Genomic DNA, 20,282 nt, shown 5'->3' on the forward strand with positions numbered 1-20,282 from the left:
TTACGCCCCATTTGTGTTCAGAGAACTTTCATGTCTCTCATCCTTGTTCTCTGGCCCCCATGGCAAGTCATAGGTAATGATCACTCCACATTTTACATGGTTATTTTGATATAGAGTTTCATATATGACTTCCAGGTGCAATTAGAAAAGGCTTCCTGGTAAAAATGAAAAATCTAAGCTGAGTCCTGAAAGATGAGCAGGGAAAGAGGAGAGTTCTATTGCAGGCAGAAGGAACTGCATGTGCCAAGAATCCTTAAAGGAGAGTTTGGTGATTTCAAGGAACCAAAAGTAGCTCAGAAATATTATGAAGGGGTGTGTGGGCAACAGCTGATTAAAGTTGAGGCTAGAGCCAGGCAAACTTTCAAAGACTTTGAAAAAAATTTAGATTTTCTCCTGGGGGCAGTGGAAAAACATTTACCAAGGAAGTGATGAGATTCAAATCTAAGCCTCCCTTCCCCATACCTTTTTAATTAGTGAAATTTAATCTTTCCAAGAGGAAACCAAATTTTTTTTTTCTGAGTTAGGCTGCTAGTAATTTATTCCGGTAGGGAGGGAAGAGAAATGGGAGAAAATAACAGAGCAGGGGTCCCAGGTAGAGAGTAAGGAGCTGAAAAGTGATAAAGAGGGCTGATTTACAGGCTACAATTTCCCATTATAGGTTATCAATGCCGAGGTTTTACTTGCGTGGTGATCCAAGCAGGGGAGAAAACAGCTGGAGTCTGGGTCTAGAGACTCTGAGAGCACACGAGAGAGAGCTGAAACCAGATTTAAATTCTCATTTTCATTCACCCATTCGAAAATCATCCAAGAACAAAGTTGTCTAAGAAGGAACCAAGGTGTCAATTCAAGTCTCCTCCCAACCCCACCTCTGCCTCGAGGCAATACCTAGAATAGCTGAGATTTTTATTTTCTGTGTGTTCTTTGGAGGATTATCCCAAACCCTGTTATAAGTGTGTATGCCTTCCCTCCCCTCCCCATGTCAACACTACAGCTCTCTCAAGGTTCAACTGCCCAGCAGTTTTTCATGTCGGAAGGTATATAATGGAAGGAGGGGTCAAGACAAGACTAGAACTGGGAGGATGTGTGACTTCGTGGCTGTATGTGAAAGTTAGCAGTTTTTAGTAAGGAAGAAGCTTCATCTTCTAGAATCTTATCTATCAGCCTCCAAATCAATAGCCCATGAATTAGTGCGGGAGAGTCTTGGGCTGGGTGAAGAAGGCTTGGAATGACTGGTTATATACAAACGTAGGGTCCCGCTTCAAGATCAACCGGAATGCCTGGCTCGCTGGATGACAGGGTGTCCGTAGTCCTCTCTACAAGAATTTTTTTTTTTTTTTTTTTTAAGGCTAACGATACTGGTGAAGAGATCCGATCTGGAAAGAATCCTGACCCCAGGGATTACACATCCACCTTCGCTGCCGCAGGGCAGGGACGCCAAACGCCCCGCCCAAGCCGCGAGTTAGTCGGCGTCCTAACCCGGAACAGCAGTGGTGCTGCTTCAGCACTCGCTGACCACGTGCCGGCAACAGCGGCCACGTGGGGCCCTGCGGAAACGCCTTGGAAAAGTTTGTCCCCTGCGCTGCCCAGTAGAGAGGAAGCCCAAAGAAGAGCTTAGGAGGAAATGGTACCCGGTAGAGGCCGGACTCGCGCCAGCCTGGGGTTACTGGGGGCGGGGACAGTGGGCGGGGCCTGGGCTCCGGCAGCTGGTGGGAAGGGCGGGGCCTGGGGCTCAGAAGGGTGGGCTTTAGAGAACCACCGGTCAGCAGCACCTTCTTTGTCGCCCGGCCTCTTCTCCTTCCACTCCTGAGCAAACCCCGGCCCAGCCGGCCCCAGGGTCGCCATGGAGTCCACGCTGGGCGCGGGCATCGCGGTAGCTGAGGCGCTGCAGAACCATCTGCCCTGGCTGGAGAACCTATGGCTCTGGGTCACCTTTCTGGGTGATCCCAAGAGCCTCTTCCTGTTCTTCTTCCCCGCGGCCTACTACGCCTCTCGCCGCGTGGGCATCGCGGTTCTCTGGATCAGCCTCATCACCGAGTGGCTCAACCTCGTCTTCAAGTGGTGAGACAGCGAAGCCCTCCGGCGACTAGTCCCCTACCCCGGCCCAGAATCCTGTGCCAAGCCCCGACCTTTCTCAGCCAGTGCCTCAAAGGCTTGGACCTTAGAATGAACCCACGGTTTTAACAGCCCCACCCCTACCTGGTGGCTCCTGACTTTTCTCCTTTGAGTATCTTTGTGCATCTTTGTGACCTCAGGGTCCACCCATTCCATCCACCTGTCCTGATCAGGAAAATCACCTAACGCCTGTGTTACAAATGCAAATACCCCATCCCCATTTCACACCCACTGATTTAGAAACTATAGGGAAGGGGCTGGGAGTCGGTACTTTAATAAGCATCTATGGTGATTTTTAGGTAGCAGAAAATCCTGCTTTCAACTCACTTTTTTATTCATCTACTCGTTCATTTATTTGACAGCTTTTTAAAAAAAATTCTGTATTTTTTTTAAGGTACATAGATCACACAAAATGTTACATTAAAAAATACAAGAGGTTCCCATATACCCCATTCCCCACACCCCCCACTCCTCCCATATCAAGAACTTCTTTCATTAGTGTAATAGCTTTTTTTTTTTTTTAAGAAGCATGCTTTGTGCCATGTATCATACTAGCTACTAAAGACAGAGAAGGCTAGAGCCTTACAAATCAAGGTGTGGTCCCTGGATCATGCAGAACTAGCAGCATAGGCCTTACTCGAGGGCTTGCTACAAATGCGGGCCTGGGGAAGGGATGGGAGGCTCATAGGAGACACTTGAATGGACTGGAATGGCTTTCTGAAAAGACAAAAAACAGAGTTACCTTCCCTTCTACTCTTCTCTGCAAGGGCTTCATCCTTAACTCTGAACGGAAAAAACTGTTGTCTAATAATTTCCTTCTTGCCTAATTGCCTATTGCTTTGTGCTCTCTTCTTCAGAGTCTGTTTAAGCCGCTGCCACTCATCTGGTTCCCCCAAGCATCAGACTGTCCAAACCCTCCTCAGTAGATAGCCCCTCCCCACAACAAAGCCCCTATTCATTCTCTAAGTATGTACTGAGCATCTGGTGTGTGAAGCAGGGTGAGTTTTTGGTGGGAAAAATCAAGGTTCCTCCAATACCTCCCTCCCGTGCACACGGCTTCTTGCCATCATTTTTCTGCTCTCCCACCTTTTCTGTCTCTGGCTACATCCCAGCTCTATATTGTATGCTTTCCCAGGGCCCAATCAAGCACCTGCTAGGTCAGGAGATTTTGAACTTTCTGTTCTCCTTATTCTTTCTCAGCCTTCTCTGTCTATTTCCCTCTGCCATTTTCAGACATGACATGCTCACCCAAGTAATTCAGGTATGTGTAATTCAGGATGAAATTTGGGAAATGGAGAGGGGAATTGGCACCAAGGAAAACAAGAAGCAGGAAAGTCAGTGAGGGCCTGGAGGTGAGGGAGGGAGAGGGCCAGGTCTTGGGCTCTCTGTAGATGTGAAGAGAAGAGGTGGCCTTGTAGTGGGAGGGGTAAGAGTGGGTCCTCAAAGTGTCTCAGAGCATTTACACACAAACACACTCTTCTTTGGCCTCCTTTGAGCTTTTTAAAAAATAGTGCGCTTTCTCCTGTCCTCAGGAAGAAAACCATGGCAGGGTAATGGCACTGACTCTGCGCCCCTTTCTGACTCTATCCCTTGGGCCACCCTCCTGAGTACTCCCGGGTGTTCCCCCACCCCCAACCCCATCCCCATGCTCCAGGAGTCAGACATAATGTCTGGCATCTGTTCTCTTCCAGGCTCCTGTTTGGAGACAGACCCTTCTGGTGGATCCATGAATCGGGGTATTACAGCCAGGCCCCGGCCCAGGTTCACCAGTTCCCCTCTTCTTGTGAAACTGGTCCAGGTGGGAAGCCTCAAACCTTCTCGGATGAGCATTTTAGAGTACTTTCCAGCCAGGGTAACCCAATCAGAGGCCCACCCTCTCAGGTACTGACCCAGGCAATAAAGGAACCTCAGGAGGACTGAATTGTAGGAGTCGATCCAAGAGACACAGGCCAAGGCAGAAGCCTGAGCACAGTTGTTAAAAAAAAAGGTGTGGGGCACAGAGGGACAGAGGGAGCTATGGACTAGTACTGGGGGAAGGTTTTCTTTTCAGCTAGGGGGAGGCAGCTGTGTTGCAGTGTCACCAGAGACAGCCCCACCCCCCACCCTCTCACCGCCAGCTTCTGCTTTCCCGGCAGGCAGCCCTTCTGGACACTGCATGATCACAGGAGCAGCCCTCTGGCCTGTAATGACAGCCATCTCCTCCCAAGTGGCCACTCGGACTCGCAGGTATACCCTGGTTTGGCCTACCAATGGGAGAGGGATGATGGCACCCTGACCCCAAAGACCTAACAGGAGGGCAGCCTGGGAGCTGGAGTTCTGGGGATCCTGGGGCATTTGGTCAAACCACAAAGTGCCTGGGTGCTGAGGGAAGCCAAGCTGTGTAGGGACACCTCCCGAGTCATTCACCTCTCTTCTTTCCAGCCGTTGGGTTAGAGTGATGCCTAGCCTGGCTTATTGCACCTTCCTGCTGGCCATCGGTCTGTCACGGGTCTTCATCTTAGCACATTTCCCCCACCAGGTGTTGGCTGGCCTAATTGCTGGTGAGCAACTGGGGAGACACTTGGGCTGAGAGGGTGCTCCTGGTGTGGGGAGGACCAGTCTAGGATCTTCCCATCTTCCTGGGCTTCTCTAGAGCCAACCCCTAAGCCCCCCTTGGTCCTCATTCTGGTCTCCTTCAAGCCCCATCTCAGGGATCTTGTCCTCAAACTTCTTGAAGCTGCTGTCATCCATTCCCCCAGGTGCTGTCCTGGGCTGGGTAATGGCTCCCCGGGTACCCCTGGAGAAGGAGCTAAGCTTCTACGGCTTGACTGCACTGGCTCTCTTGCTGGGTACCAGCCTCATCTACTGGACCCTCTTTACGCTGGGCCTGGATCTTTCTTGGTAAGTCCCACTCAAATCTAGACGGGCTGGGCCCTCGCCCTTCTCACCTGGATCTCACCTGATGGGTCCCTACTTCACTGTAGCTGAAAAAATGATACATCACCTGTTCACAAAGACAGACCCTCCTGGGGTCACAGCAGAACGTGGAGGTGGGCCCCTTGGCTAAGAGCCAAAGGCATTCAAGGTTCCAGGGAAAGATCTCTCCTAGTATGGATTCTTCCTCACCACAGGTCCATCAGCCTCGCCTCCAAGTGGTGTGAGCGGCCTGAGTGGCTGCACATGGACAGCCGGCCCTTCGCCTCCTTGAGCCGTGACTCAGGGACCGCCTTAGGTCTGGGCATTGCCTTGCACTCTCCCTGCTATGCCCAAGTTCGGCGGGCACACCTGGGAATCGGCCAAAGGATAGCCTGCCTCGTGCTGGCCTTGGGGCTTCTGGGCCCCCTGGACTGGTTGGGCCACCCCCCTCAGATCAGCCTCTTCTATATCTTCAATTTCCTTAAGTTCACCCTCTGGCCTTGCCTGGTCCTGGCCCTCGTGCCCTGGGTGGTACACGTGTTCAGTGCCCAGGAAGCACCACCCATCCACTCCTCCTGACATGAAGTGCCTCCTTCCACTGCCCTCCCTCACACAACCCCAACACTCCTTGACCTCCACACTCCAGGAGGCAGCCCCCACCCCTCCTAGGTGTCCATCTCCCAGCAAGCCCTGGTCACCTTGAAGTTCCCCTGCTTCTCCCACCACCTGGTCTGAGCCCTAAAGGGCCTTCTCTCCCTGAGGAGCTGGTCCTCCTCCTGCATTCCCTCCAAGTCCCTAAAAAGCAGGGGTGACAGCAGGTTCCTGCATTACTGTGACGGTGTCTCAAACGGGCCCCAATAAAGTCCTTAAACACTTCCAGATGCCTTTCTTGCTTGTGTGTGCCTCTCCACTGAACTTGCCTGCATGTGCTTGCGTGGGACTTTTGCCAGGCTGCCTGGTCTGCTCCCCCTCCAACCCCGTTTCCAGAGAAGCAGAGTCAAAGGGAAAAGGAGAGCTCTAGGCTCAGTTGCAGCCTCTCAGCCCTGGGCCCCCCTCCCCACTCATCACTGCCTAGGCCACGTGAGGACCCATGAGACGCTGTGGCTATGCTCAGTGGAACCATGTCTTTCATCTAAGGGACATCCCCCACCCCATCCTACCCTCCCAGCCTCTAATTTCCTAAATTGGCTTCTGCTGTAGAAAAGAACACGTATTTTTGGCCAGGAGGGATGAGAAACTACTCCACATGGGAGCCCAGAGAACAGAGACATGGGCCCAGGAAGGCATTGCCAGAAACAAGTTTATTTACACAAGGACACACAATGTAATGGGTTACAAAATACTTAACTGAAATCCATATCCAAGGAGACAAAGCAAGGAGTGGGTTTACACAAGAACCAGACCAGCCACAGGGAGTGGGAGGGTGAAGGGCATGGAGCCTGGGGCTCAGCATGGGGAGGCCTGGCAGACTAGGCCTAGCCCCAACCCCATCCCCCAGAAGGATCTAGAACACACTGACAACAGGTAAGACACACAAGCACTCAAGGAACCCAAGGTGGTATGGCTCCTGCTCCTCCCCTGCTCCCTCAACCATGCTTAGGCCCCCACTAAGCTAATAAATATGTAAACAGACTTGGGAGGAAAGAAAGTTATGTGGTATTTGGGAGGAGAAGGGAGGAAGACTCAGCCCCCCAGGAGCCACTTCCCATCTTTGGTTTCCTTCTGGCTGGACAGTATTTCCCGGGAGCTTTGTAGATACCCCCAACCCCTGGAAACAGAGGGGTCCTGCAGATGTCCTAGGACAGAAAGGGCGGCGCCCTCCTGGTCTTAGCTTCTCTGAGCTGGTGGATAGTGAAGGGAGCCCAGGAGGAAGGGAAGCTCCAGCTGAAGGCAAGACTCCTGCGCTCCTGGGTTCTGGCCCTACCCCTTCTGGAACCGCCACCCTTGCCCAGGCCCAGGCTTCAAAGCAAAAGGCAAAGAAAGGAGGAGATGGGCCGTTGACCTACTTGCACATGCTGGCTGGCTGTGGGAAAGCTGGTCCTGAGCAACAAGGGGGTTCTCACCAGCCTGGAGCCCCCCTGCAGGGACCATCTTCTCCCCCTCCCCAGGCTGTGCCAGCAGAGGGGCAAGGAAGCCAACAGAGTACAGTGTGGAGCAGGCCTGGCCCCTAGGAGCCCGGGAGTCTGGCCCCATCCCTTCCCACACATTCTCACCCTCTCCAGCCCTGGGGAAGGAGGAAAAGGCCCAGAGGAGTGAGGAAAGAGAGCCCTGCCCACAACCGAGAGCTTGGGAGCTCCCCTGGGTGCTGAGGTCAGGGGCCAGGAGGAGAAAGAGCATCTAGGCCAAGATGGCGAGGACAGCAGAGGGGAGGAAGGGGGAGACTCGCAGCCTGGGAGCCCACCTCCCCTCCATGATGGACTGCACGATGAGGAGCTCTCCAGGTCCTCCCGAGGCTGGAAAGGGGAGGAGGTGAAATTAAGGCGTTTCCCTCCCAAACTGGCTGAAGCCAAGGCACCGAACTCACTGCTCCCTCCTCACTCGGGGAGACCACAGAACCTGAGGGTACTATCGCAGCCCCTGGCCCACCTTGAGCTGGCCCAGGCTCCAAGGGGGAAAAGGACAGAATGCAGGAAAGTAGGTGCCGGACACAAGGTAGGGGAGGGGCTGGAAAGTGTGCCCCGCCCCCTCCAGAAGAAACAAACGTCCAGAGCTGAGATGTGTGCCACAGGAGAGGGGGCCGGAAGCAGCCTGGAGGAGCAGGAGAGGCAAGGCTGAGAGACCCACACGGCACACGTGGTTGAATGTGTGACTTTTTGTTTTTAATAGAAAAAATAAACAAAATCACAATGATGAAGCCCAGAAGGATGGGGGCCAGGGCGTCACAGGGCAGGCTCCTGCTCCATGGGCTCCTCTGCTGGCCTGTGGGGACAAGCACAGGGAGGAGCACTGAGTGGGGGGCACCAGCTGTGGGCAAGGGCAGAGAGCTGGGGCGGGGGGGCCTTACCTAGGGCTGTGCTCTTGGCCCGCAGCAGCCTGGGCCTGCTCGGCCCCCACCGACAGCAAGGCCATGGCGCTCACAGTCTCGGCCTCCTCTGTCTCTCCAGCCTGGGCCTCCCGCAAGGAGCAGCCCAGACCAGCGGCAAAACTCTGCACGCAGCTCCAGTGTTTGCCTGTGGAAGAGGGGCGGGGTCAGGGGGGGTGGGCAGCCCCAGCCGAGGGGCCCCCACCAGCTCCGTGCCCCGGGCAGGCTGAGGTCTGAGCCTCCCCCACGCACTCTGGATCTCGATGACTTTCTCTAGTGTGGCCACTGCGTTGATGTTGGGTTTTTGCTGCAAAACTGCCTCGTCCAAGGGCTGCAGCTGGTGAAGGAAGAAGAGAAGGCTTAGGGTGGGGAGCAGGTAAGGACACCTGCTCCTCGAATCACCCCATCCAGAATCGCTCTCGGCAGGGGCAAAGCCCTTCCTTTCGGAGGTAGGCCCTGCTCAGAAACCCTTCCCTGGCCACCAGCAGTCTGTAGGCCCCAGGAGAACCTTTCCTAAGGTGCCCTCTCTGTTACGTGGCCCAGGGAAGGGGACATCCCTTGCTGGCCCCTCGCCCTCCCGCCCCGGCTGCTCTCCCACCTCTCCCAGCCCCCCTGCAGCCCTCACCTCCACGCTGAGCAGAGCCGAGACGCAGGCCTCAGAAGCATCACAGATGGCGGTCAAGTCGTGGCCTCCCTCCAGGGCCAGCACCACCCGGCCCCCTGCCAATGTCATCAGCTGCCTGGTTAAGTGGCCGAAACCTTTAGGGATGGTTGGAGGAAGGGTGGTAAAAAAAAAAAAAAAAATCAATCCAAAGAAGGCAAGAAAGGTGAGAGGGGGAGAAAAAAGCAAAAACACCACATGAGATGGGACAAGTAGCACAAAATAAGATGGTGGATGATGGATTTAAAGCCAAACGTATCTGTAATAAAATCCAATACCAACAAAATAAACGTTTCATTACAGACAAAATGCAACAGATTGGCAAAAAAATAAATTGCTGCCTTATAAGTAGCATCACTACAACATCAGGTATCACCAAGCTCCATTGCTAAGGCTCCAGCAGGAGACACCTTTGCTACTGCACTCCTGTTTGTCCCCCAAAGCCAGGGTTGTCAGGTGCAGTGTAGGGGTAGCTACTGGGATAAGCTGAGACCTAGAACTGCCCAGCTCTCCTCCCCCCAACCTCCGCAATACCACCCATCAGCCCAGTCCCTGCCCCTCACCCCTCCTCAATCCCCCAGCAGGCTCACATCTGGCGGTGACAGAGTAGCCACCCAGCGGAGACAGGTGTCCCTCGACAGCATCAAACCCGGCAGAGACTAGGACCATGTCAGGGGAGAACTCGTGGGCAATGGGCATCACCACTGTCCTACAAAGGGATGGCCCAAGCTGACCCCACAGATGGCTGGGCCAAACTCCACCCCCACCCTGTCCTCTTCCCAGAGACAAGCCCCCTCCACCCATGCAAAGCGAGTGCCTTCTGCCCCTCCCACTGCAGGGCAGGGGTCCCCACCCCTCCATGGCCCTTCTCAGCCCCACCTGAAGGCCGTCAGGTACTCCACGTCTCCGATGGGGGGGTCCACACCTCCCGTCCATGCCACGTTCACATTGTACCCCACGCCCGGCCCTCCGCCAACCTGGCACCAGAGTGAGGGAGGGGATTATTCTCACTGCCTGGACACTGTCCCCTCCATCACTGCTGCCTCCTGTCCTCACTCCACTGACCTCTCTGCTCTGCCCAGAGGGGCAGTCGGGCCCCTGGTCCTCCCGCTAGGAGCCCAGGCTCCCCTGGAACCAGCCCCAGCACAGGCTTCCGGGGCTCCCTGCCAGGTCCTACTCTGCTGCCTCCCCGAGGGGCCCAGAGCTGTACCTCTTCAGGAGCCCCGCTGCCTGGAAAGAAGTTCCCGTTGTCATAGCGATGCAGGGAGATGTAGAGCACAGAGGGGTCATTGTAGAAGGCCTGCTGGGTCCCATTGCCATGGTGAATGTCCTGGGGGCAGGCGTGGAGGCGTCAGAACAGCCCAGGCTCTGATCCAAGGTCAAAATCCCACTTGTCTTCCGCGTCACAGTGAGCTCTGGGGCCCAGGCCACCACTAGCTAGAGGGCCTTCGAGTTCCGTTCACGACATCGCCCCACACTTCTCTAACCAGGATTTGTGGGTACAGACTGGCCCCGTGCTGGGGACAGACAAAACTGTGGGAGAAATGCAGCCTAGTTCTCTGCAGAGTCAATTCTACTTAACAATCTGGAGGGACACCTCAAGGCAAATTAACTAGTAAGGAGTTTAAAACAAACAGGTAAGTTTGAAGAATCCAATATTTACAGGAATTTGTAAGCCAGAGTTGGACTTCGAGGTTTCATCCTCGCTAAGGGTAGCCCCTGGCTCCTTTCCAGCTCACAGGAGTGCTGGGTGCCTTTCCCTCTGTCATTAGAGGCAGGATTTATGAAGCCTCAGGTAACAGAACACAAGTGTTGGGGTCTAAAGGCCTGACCGGAAACCCAGTGTCAGCATCCCAAGCTAAGAGACCTTGGGTAAGTCACCCAACATGTCAGTCTTCATTTTTAGAAAGACACTGTAATTCCCACCACACAAAGTAGCTGTCGTGCCGATCGGGTCCCTGGTGCCCTGCAACCCCCTGTTGAGTGTGGCCACTGCCGGTACTTGTCTCGACCATTCATGGAATGCAATCCCCTTATAGCTTCAGGGAGGGATCAAGACGGAAGAGGGGCAAAAACCACCTCGAGTCCCTCATGGGGAGGGGGAGCCCTCCCGGGAAGCGCGAGGGCTGGGCGGATGCTCCAACAGGAGGAATGGAAGGGAAGTCCTCTGGATGAGAGCCCAAGGCCCAGCGCCGAGCCCGGGGCGGGTGGGCAGCCTGGCTCGGCGGCAGTGTTGGGGAGGGGGCTTCCCGCAGGCTGGCCCTGGGAGCAGTCCCTCCGCCCGCCCCGCCCAGCCCACTGCCTACCCAGTCCACGATGAGGACCTTGCCCACGTTCAGCTTCTGCTGCAGGAGTTTCGCTGTGATGGCGACAGAGTTGAAGAAGCAGAATCCCCTGGGGGGGTGGGGAGAAGAGGGTGGCGAGGTCAGCCTTGGCAAGGTGTCTGTTCCCTGAGCAGAGGCTATGGGCAACACCTTGGCCGAGACTGAGAAGGGGTGAGGGCGGAGGGTCTCGCTTAGGGATGGGGCGGTACTCACATGGCCGTCGATTCCTCAGCGTGGTGTCCTGGAGGCCGGATGATAGCAAATCCATTCTAATGAGGTGGCAGAAGGAGGGACAGACAGGGACGGAGATGAGAGACAGAGAGGAAGGTGGCGTGGCCACACAGAGACAACAAAGCCAAGCAGGGAACACAACACAGATCAGAAAAGCTTACATTCAACCCGGCACCGGGAGTGCCCAATGCCAACCACAGGCCTCACGGGCGGGCAGGCGCCAGCTCTGCCCTCGAAACACCCCCAAGAGCACCAGATGCCGGGGCCTCTCTGTTGGTCGGTCCCTCCTTACCCGACCCCCCAGCTGTTCCCAGAGCCATCGCTTCCTCCCCACCCTGGCACCTGAGGGTTGAGGCTGCCGCAGTCCTCTACTCCTGAGGACGCAGGACGAAGCGAAAGGGCACCCAGACCACCAGGACACACTCACCTTGAGCTCTCCTGCAGCCACCTTGAAGGCCAGCTCCACCAGGCAGCCCACCGCCATGCGCACGGCACTGGACGAGTGCATCTCATTCCACACGGTGTCACTGTCCACCTGCGGGGGCCCCAGACAGCAGAGTGGGCCAACAGCCACAGTGGGGGTGCAGGAGGGGCCAAGGCAGAGAGAGTCGCCCGCCCACCCCCACTGGCAGTCACCCTACTCACCCCAATGCCCCCACAAGGCAGCATGGCATACATCTTCTGGCTGATGGGGCCTGCAGGGAAGAGGGACAAAGCTACTCTGCAGGTTGCCTCAACTGCCAGGGCTATAGAGTGGGGTCTGCAGAGCGCAGTGAGCTCAGCCACAGAAAAAGGTCCAAACCCACGCACAGGCAGGCCTCTGCAGCCCATGCCAGTTCCCTGTTCTGGCATGGGAAGAGGGGCATCCTACTTCTGGGAACAGAAGACTCTTCCAGCACCAAGACTGACCCTGCCACTTTCCACCCTTCTGCACTGCATACCACGAGCATGCTCTGTTCAGGTCGTTTTCTCTGTGAGTGATGCCCCCAGAGGTGTGCAACACAGCAGCCATGCCAACTCTGCCAAGGGGCTGACCTGTGCTCCTGGGGACCCACCTATCTACTCTGATGGAGCAGTCTACCTGACGGCACACCGTGCCCTGGCCCAAGCCCCACCCACCACCCAGCCAGCTCACCAAGAAGCTTCTTGCTGTCCAGCTTCTGCCGGTTGAGGGGACTGGTCCCATAGAGCAGGGTGTGGTACTCAGAGTGCACTGTCTGGATCTCGTCCAGCGTAGCCTTGCGGCCCCGGATCCGCTGCCAGCGGGGGGGCAGGAGGGCCAGTGAGCAGGGCCACACTGCAGGCCCAGCTCTCCCTGATGCTCATACCCACCCCACCCCCACCAGCTTGGGGCTCCAAGAGAACCAAAGATTTTGGAGAAAGTCTGCTCTGCCCGCCTCCCCCCGCCCCACCTGAAGCCTTCTTCAGAATCCTCCTCCACCCAGCTGGGGACCATGGAGAGGAAACAGGCTGCAAAGGGTGAACAGGGGGTGGCTGGCGGATGAGGCCCGATCAGTGGTTGAAGAGAGGCTGAGCAAGAGCCTGGGGAGAGGCTTCCACTGGATCTGAGTTGGGGGCTGGAGGGGAGCCTCACTCACCTCACACTTGCTAAGCAGGCCCGTCTCCTGCAGCCGGGACCAGATGCTCTGGATGCGGCCGGCATGCTCGGGGTGCACGTGGGTGTTTCCGCACATGCACTGGTGCTTCAGCATGAACGTGTCGTAGACCACACCTGGGGAAAAGAGGTAGGCGTGTTGGCCTGGCCGGGCCCAGGGCCACGATCCTCAGGACCTCCAGCAGGGCTCACCCAGCTCTTCCCCACCCACCCCCAGGCCAAACATCTTCTCAAGGCCACCCTCCCACACCCCTGCCCCATCTCTATGGCTTTTGCCCCGTGTTTGCTCCCAAAATTCCCTTCCTCCGTTATAGCCTATCAAAAGCTCCTCCCCGCACCCCCACTCCTCGAGCTGCAACAAGGCTGCCTCAGGTACCCCCACCGGCTTTGCTCTCTGCCTGCTGTACCCACAGCACTGCACACACGCTGCAGCCCACCACTGTCCTCCTTTCCCACCAGTCTCGGCCCCATCTGCACGCTTCTCCCCCCACACCCCACTCCTCATCCTTGGCACATCTGAATCCTCAGTCTGGACTTCACAGGGAGAGAGGAGGGAAGCTAGAAGGTCAGGACCCAACTGAAACAGTGGGCTCTCTGCATTCGGGGCTCTAGGGCTTGGGGTTGCTGGTGCCAAGTCAGGGGTCCCCTCAGTGGTGGGGGGGATGTGGGTAGGGCACACACCATCCTCCTGGCTGGGACAGAGGCTGCCGCAGGATGCCCTGGCTGCTGTGGCCACAGGGAGAGAATGGAGGCTGAAGGTTCTCTCTCCCTCCTGGCAGGCCCTTCAGGGCAGGGGTTGTACCTCTTCATGCTGCCCTCGGGGCCAGATGCCATGCACAGGCCTCCGGGCTCCTGGCAGAAGGACAAAACAGGCGGTGGTGGAGCTCACCTGTGGTGAAGAGGTGCTTGGTCGGCTGGTCTGGGGGGCTCTTTCTGCCCCCAGGGGCAGCAGGTGAGGACTGGGTGCGGCCCAGGGCCTGGTGGGGCACAGTGGCCAGGCTGAGGGGTGCCTGGTACACCTGCAGCGGCTGCAGCTGCTGGGCATCTGAGAACACCTGGGAAGGGGGAGTGTGGGAGGGAGGCTGGGTGAGGCTTGGCTGGAGCTGGCAGAGAGGGCAGGTGCCCTGAGGGCCTCCAAAGGGGGCCCAGAGCCAGCCCCTCTATTCCAAGCCTCCTCCTTCCTCCACCTCCTCCCACTTTCTCCCTCCAGGCACGGGAGACACTCCAGCCTTTAGAAGATGGTGAGGGATGGGGGACGTGGTGAGTCACACCACAGAGTAGCATTGAGGTAAGAGGCTGAAAGGGGCGGGAGCGCTGCGGGGGCCCGGATGAGTCAGGCCTGAGGGCTATGTCCGCAATGAATGGAGTTGGGCGCAAGCAGACTGTAGTAACCGCGGGGGAGTGTGTGTACACACACGCACATGCGTGCAGGGGGGCCAACGCACAAGCGGCCCGACAGCAGCAGGCAGAAACGCAGATACACAGGCCACGTGTATACATGCACACAAAGCGTGCACGCGCTAGCACAAGCAGAGAGGCGCATGAGCAGGGAGGGTGCTGGCAGACTGGGACACAGCCAGCTCTGGGTCCGACACAAGCAGCTCCCTCCCTCTCCCTCCCTCCCCCCTCTCCTCTCCCCCCACTTCCCCTCTTCAGAAAGCAGGCCCAGCGCAGCCTGGCAACTGTGTACCCTGGGGAGAGGGAAGGCAAGGGTGGAAAGAGGGGCAGAAGGTGGAGGGGCGGGGGCTGAGGACTAGCCCAGGAGGGGCAGGTACCTTTTTGTAAGCAGCACTGGGCTCCTCCAAGTCGGGCCCTTCCTCAGCACCACTCTCTTCCTCCACGTCCCTGACCTGGATGCAATCCTCCTCGTCCTCCTCTTCCTCCTCCTCCTCCTCCTCCTCGCCCTCCTCCTCCAGGTCTTCCTGAGTGCTCTCACTCTCCGTAGAGCCTTCCCGTGGCACAGGCAGGGCGCCCTCCCCCAGCAACACCTCCTGCTGCTCCGTCAGCTCCTCCTCTGTCTCCTCGGGGTGGGTGGTGGGCTGCCGTGGCAGCTCCCCAGTCTTGGTGAGGATCTGTAAGCACAGCAGAGGGAGCCACAGAAGATGGAGGGGGATCCATCATGCAGCCCATGGCCCCGGATGGCAGATCCTTCTCTTCCCTCTACCCCGGGGCTGCCGCCAGACCAGAAGGCACCTCTGTGTGGATTAGAGGAAGTCCAGGCAGCACTTCAGAGCAGATGCAGTCCAGGAGACAACCTGGGTTTAAGCCCCCAGCCTCCTGCCAGCTTGGCACCCCCATGGGTCCTGCCCCTCTCCCAGCTTACCTTGCCCAGCTGCAGCTGCTGCTGCTTCTGCTTCTCCAGGAACTGCTGGTGCTGCTGCTGCATGACCAGCTGCTGCAGGGCCTGGGGGCTCTGGGGCAGCGGTGAGGACTGTGTGCGGCTCAGGGGCCGGTGCCTCGGGAGTTTGCCCACTGTCCGCATGCTGGTGGCTGCACGCTCGCCCGTCACCAGCGGAGACTGCCCGTGGAGTGGCACTGTGGGGGGTTTCACCGTTAGGGTACCAGGCGCCCCAACCTACCCTGGGACTCTCCCCCTCCTGGAACACAGCTACCCACACACACTGAGGAAAAACCATCATGAGGCCTGGGGCATCCTGTCCCCAAATCTGAGCCCCAGTCTTCCTCCTCCCCATACCCAGCTCAGAGCCACCACCTCTAGCAAGCCTGTCTGGATTTACCATTCTTTCCCTTTAATTTGCTTAATCAACTGCACATATGGTTTCAGGACCTCCTGGTGAGCAATGACTAGTTATCCCCACCTGGAACAAGACCTCCTGATCGTGGACTGCCCCTGGATCCCAACGAGCTGGGAGGCATGACCCCTTCTGATGCCAACACGCATTCAAGAACTAAGTGTCTGAAGTTCTGCTCTCCAATCCCACAGCTACTAGCCACATGTGCCTACTAAGTACTTGAAATGCGGCAAGTCTGCACTGGGATGTGCTGTTAAGTTGTGCAATACAAACAGGATTTTCAAGGCTTAGTATGAAAAAAAAGTAAAATACCTCACTGATAACTCTTTACACTGATTATACATCGAAATGGTATTTTGGATACATAGGATTAAATAGAGACTCCTAAAACTCACTTTCCCTATTTATTGGTACATTTTTTAAATGTGGCTACTAGAAAATTTCTACTGACCTACATGGCCTGCATTATATTTCTACTGGACAGAACTGCTCTAGAATGGGGCTCCCTGATGGCAGCAAATTTTGTTGAGAACCAGGCCAAACACCCTGTAGGTGCTCAATAAATGTTTGCAGGAGGCAGAAGAAACAGTGATGCTGTTGTGGGGAGCTGTGACAGGGCTGGAAAGTATCCCTGATTGCTTCTCCATGATGGCCAGTCCTGCCTTTGGTCCCCAAAAAGGGGACCAGGTTGCCCACTCCCCCAGGCATGGCTGCCACCCACTCACCCGCGATGAGGGTGCTCTGCTGCCGGGCCTGCTCCAGCAGCAGCACGTGCTGCAGGAGGGAGGCATGCCCGTGGGGGCTGGTGTCGCCCTCCAGTGCCACACCCAACAGGCAGCCAGGGATGGAGGATGTGCTCATGAACTTGCCGGTCAGCGCACCTCCCTGCCGCAGGGACTGGAGGGCCTGCCTCTCGGCCTCCTGCTGCGTCGACAGCTTTGGGGAGGCCTGGGGGGAGGGGGGAAGTGAAGGACGGGCTGATACTGCCCCAGTCTTGACAGCACCCCTCATCCACCCACTGTCCACCCCCAGCTCTGGGTAGGACCATTTGCTCTCCATCAGCAGCCCCAGCTGGGGGCACCCAGGACCCTCAGGACCAAGGACCTCAACACCAGAGGGTGGATGGGGCTGCACCTTGTACTTACGGTGAGGTGCGAATTGGTGACAGTGACCGTGGCCTGCAGCCCTAGGGAGATGTTGGGCAGAGAGGGGGACGTGTAGAGGCTGAACTGGTTGGGGGAGCTGTCCAGAGGGAGGGCCCGGTGCTGGGGAAGCATCTGGGGAGCAGTCGGGAGAGACAGGCATAAGAGAGCTAGCAAAGGGGAGCCAGCAAGGGAGGGCAACGGGGGGCCAAGGCCAAGGTCTCTGGATGGTGCCTCCTCCCCTGACCCTGAGCCTCCACAGGGGGTGACTGAGAGACCAGGGCCCTGCATGGACCTGAAGGACGAATTCCCGGGCAGGGAAACAAGTCCAGACAAGGCCCCTGCAGCCTATCCATGCAGGCAGAGAGGTCTCTGCTGGGCACGCTTGGCAAGGCAGACTGGCAGAAGCGGCATTCTTCCATGGGAAAGAAAGCAGCCTTGTCCCCCGCCCCGCCCAGCCCTCGGCCGGGCCTTTACCTCGGTGGGGATGTTGGGGACCGAGCCAGTAAAGCCGTTCTCAGCGATGGTGCTGTGGGAGCTGTTGGGAGAGCTGGGGCCGGAGCCTGGCGCACTATTACACACAGATGACACTGCCGGAGAAGAGGGAGAAGCAGCTGTCACCTGGGTCTGTTCTTAGCCGCTCCCCACTCCCCGGCCCTCCCAACAGGGACAGGGGAAAAGCCCTTACCCCCAGGCCCAGCGCCCGTGATCTCAACTGCTCTCTTCTTAAAGGTGCTAATGACGGTCCCATCCTTGCGACGCAGAAGGGGACTGCTTCTCCGCTCAGCCACCTTCTGCTTTAGCCTCGAACGTACTTTCAAGTTGGGTTCCGAGGCTGAGGAGAAGGCAGCTGTGGTTCAGACACACCTGCACACACGGGCAGGTGCCTGCAGCCCAGGAGCCCTGCCCTCTCCAAATTCCCACCCCCACCATAGAGGAGCCATATTCTCGGAGGCCAGGAAGGCTAATCACCTGTTTTGCGGAGGGGGAAGTCATCGCGGCTGTCATAGGGTCCAAGCAAAGGCAGTTTGTAGGAGGGAGGTGTCCCAGGGGGGCCACTCTGGGGAGGGGAACTCTGGTCCAAAGAAGCATGATGGGCTCCCCTGGAGTAGGGAGGGTGAAGGATGAAGCAGATCTAGGTTATCTACCAGTTGGCTGGACCAGTCACCTGCCGATCTAAATTTATGAACATATGAAGGGATAGGAAACGGATCCTAGGGAGGGAAACAAGGGGAGAGACCAGGGTGGGGTTTCATCTTCCAGGAGAGATCAGCCACATACATATGGCCACAGGGCAGGAGCCCCTTGCCATCCTGTAGCCAGGCAGCCCCTGAGCACCTCTGCCCACCCATGTCTGCCCAGCCCCATTACCAGCATTTGGGGTGCTGCGGGAGGGAATGGTTGAGGCCGCCCGGCGTGGGCTCCTTTGACTTTGACAAGAGGAATTCCTGGAGCCTCAGCTTCACCTCAGTGCTGGCAATGGCACCTGCAGGACAGGGCACAGCTGACCTGGGTGCTTAGGGCCAGGCCCTCAAGGCAGAAGGGCAGGCAGCAGTCCCAGCTGGCCCCAGGAGGCCTCAGGCCTTACTCTCTTTGCTCTTCTCCTTGTTTCGCAGAATAAGCAGCTGCTGCTCCAGTCGCTGCTTCTCTAGCTCCTCCTGCCGCTGCTGTTCCCGCTGCCGCTGCTGCTCCAGCTCCTGTTGCCTCTTGGCTGCCAGCATCTCCTGCTGCTGCTGCAGGGGTGCAATGGGAGGGAGGCAGTTGGTGAGCCAGGTCCGGGTGGGGGTTGGAGGTCTGCATAACCCCCCCGGACCTCCCCTGCTCACCTTGAGGTGCTTCTGCAGCTGGACCTCGTGCTGCCGCGTCAGGTGGTCGTGCTGTTTCTGGAACTCAGCAAACAGAAGTTGCTTCTGCAGCTGCTGCTGCTGCTTGAGCGCCAGAAGCTCTTGCTGCAGTTGCTGCTCCCGCAGCACGGGGTCCACAGGGCCTGCCAGAGCCCCCCGCAACTCCACAGGGCTGGGGCTGCCTCCGCCCCCACCCCCCATGGAGCTGGGCATGGCTCCTGGCAGCACCGGCTTCACCTCCACTGTGGGGAGAGGAGACACCACAGGGTCAGTGGGCACAGTCCTGGGCTGTTTGAGCCCCTGGCAGCCCTCAGCCTGGGGCTACCAGGCAGGACTACAAGATCCCAAGCGAAGAGAGAGAGAGGGGCCAGTCAAATCCCTCCACTCCATGGGCGGCAGCTTTGCGCCTCAATTAAGTGATGAAGCCGTGAGCTTCAATAAGAGAATATGCAGAAGCACGAAGCACAGAGCCCTTGCGAGTACGCAACACGTGGTAACTGTTATTGAAAGCGAATGCCACTGTGCCAGCATTTTACATGAATTACTCATTTAAACCTCACAGTTGGGAACCTATGTGGCTCAGTGGTTGAGCACTGGCTTCCCACATAAGAGGTCCCAGGTTCAATCCCCAGCCCTGGTACCTTAAAAAATTTTAAAAATTTTCAAATAATTTTAAAAACTTCATAGTTACCTATGATTTAGGTGCTATTGTGACACCACTTTACTTAGAGGGAAACAGGTTTAGAAAGTGTTAAGTACCTTCACAAAGACACAGCAGCCAGGGGATCACAGAACCAGGATGTATATTCAAATCCTTTCTAATTTTTTATTTTTTTCAAATCCTATACTTTTAACCATTGTCCTAGTCCTCCTCCCCCACCTCTCAACACCATACTCCCCCACCCCCCAAAAAAGCCTATACCAGAAGAGAAACTGAGGCACAGAAGTTGGTGCTAGAACTGATGAGCTGGCAGCCAGGGCCCTCAGTAAACCCAGCAGAGACCTGTGGAGACCCTCCAGACACCCCTACCTTCTCCTCTGTCTTTTGCCCCATATCTAGTTGGGGCAGACTGAGTGGGAAGGAGAGGCTGTGGGAAGAGGGATGCAAGCAAAAGACCTCAGGGAAACGGGGTGCAGGGCTGCACCAAGCCAGGGACAGGAGGGGGGCTGGGAGGCAGACTCGCTTCCTTTGCTGGATTATCTCCTTTCAACAGTTTTATTGTAATTACCCTGAAAATGCCTCTATATATAGAGTGAGCCAAACAGCAGCTGTGCCTAAGGGGGGAGGGGGAACGAGCGAAGGGGCCGGCTGGGCTGGCGGGAGGGAGGCGGTGGGTGGAGGAGACAGGAAAGGAAAGGGAATCAGACGGGAAGAGGGTGAGGGCAGAGGGGAGGGCTGGAGCCGGGGCCGGGAGAGCCTGCGGGGAAGGGGAGAGGTGTGGAAGGGCCTGCCAGGTCCCCAGACAGGGTCCAGGCCCGGTGGGGACAACGGGCCGAGGAGCCCGGGAGTGGAAAAAGATCCAGTGGGCTTATGAGAAGGCTGGGTCTTGACCTCTCGATGCCTACACCCTGTCCTCTGTCACTGAACGTTACTGCCCACCACTGCCCTGTGGTTGCCGGGGCAACTGGGCAAATACCACGCCAGCAGAGAGCCCCAAGCCCAGCCCACACCCCACAAAGCCT

The 20,282-nt window shown here is 57.0% G+C and overlaps 2 protein-coding genes across 12 annotated transcripts in view; one reads left to right on the plus strand and one right to left on the minus strand.

The window, feature by feature from the left end:
- Positions 1–1,665: 1,665 nt before the first annotated feature.
- On the plus strand, positions 1,666–5,886 carry G6PC3 (glucose-6-phosphatase catalytic subunit 3). Its single transcript, XM_004451588.5, has 6 exons — positions 1,666–2,058; positions 3,804–3,910; positions 4,248–4,338; positions 4,534–4,652; positions 4,851–4,992; positions 5,223–5,886. The coding sequence occupies exons 1-6, from the start codon at positions 1,841–1,843 to the stop codon at positions 5,584–5,586; spliced, it is 1,041 nt and encodes a 346-aa protein (XP_004451645.1). The 5' UTR covers positions 1,666–1,840; the 3' UTR covers positions 5,587–5,886.
- Positions 5,887–7,804: 1,918 nt separating this feature from the next.
- The window catches only part of HDAC5 (histone deacetylase 5), a 34,904-nt gene continuing 22,426 nt past the window's right edge, over positions 7,805–20,282 (minus strand). For 7 of the 11 annotated variants that reach the window (XM_004451580.4, XM_004451581.4, XM_071210701.1 and 4 more), the window contains 24 exons: positions 18,582–18,841; positions 18,344–18,488; positions 18,127–18,241; positions 17,728–17,858; positions 17,444–17,590; positions 17,233–17,345; positions 16,759–16,890; positions 16,339–16,561; positions 15,184–15,395; positions 14,636–14,932; positions 13,750–13,915; positions 12,844–12,977; positions 12,381–12,501; positions 11,891–11,940; positions 11,673–11,780; positions 11,228–11,283; positions 10,997–11,084; positions 9,901–10,020; positions 9,570–9,667; positions 9,281–9,399; positions 8,655–8,788; positions 8,282–8,366; positions 8,012–8,177; positions 7,805–7,926 (listed from right to left, as the gene is read on the minus strand). In XM_004451580.4, the coding sequence (XP_004451637.1) occupies positions 7,887–7,926; positions 8,012–8,177; positions 8,282–8,366; positions 8,655–8,788; positions 9,281–9,399; positions 9,570–9,667; positions 9,901–10,020; positions 10,997–11,084; positions 11,228–11,283; positions 11,673–11,780; positions 11,891–11,940; positions 12,381–12,501; positions 12,844–12,977; positions 13,750–13,915; positions 14,636–14,932; positions 15,184–15,395; positions 16,339–16,561; positions 16,759–16,890; positions 17,233–17,345; positions 17,444–17,590; positions 17,728–17,858; positions 18,127–18,241; positions 18,344–18,488; positions 18,582–18,841 (3,260 nt within the window). In that variant the 3' untranslated portion in view covers positions 7,805–7,886. Of the gene's footprint in view, positions 7,927–8,007; positions 8,178–8,281; positions 8,367–8,654; positions 8,789–9,280; positions 9,400–9,569; positions 9,668–9,900; positions 10,021–10,996; positions 11,085–11,227; positions 11,284–11,672; positions 11,781–11,890; positions 11,941–12,380; positions 12,502–12,843; positions 12,978–13,749; positions 13,916–14,635; positions 14,933–15,183; positions 15,396–16,338; positions 16,562–16,758; positions 16,891–17,232; positions 17,346–17,443; positions 17,591–17,727; positions 17,859–18,126; positions 18,242–18,343; positions 18,489–18,581; positions 18,842–20,282 lie in introns of those variants that run through there. The other 4 variants (XM_004451586.5, XM_004451585.5, XM_023586874.3 and 1 more) reach the window with 2 other exon arrangements.

Source organism: Dasypus novemcinctus, chromosome 21 (genome assembly GCF_030445035.2).
Source record: "Dasypus novemcinctus isolate mDasNov1 chromosome 21, mDasNov1.1.hap2, whole genome shotgun sequence".
Lineage (NCBI taxonomy): Eukaryota > Metazoa > Chordata > Mammalia > Cingulata > Dasypodidae > Dasypus > Dasypus novemcinctus.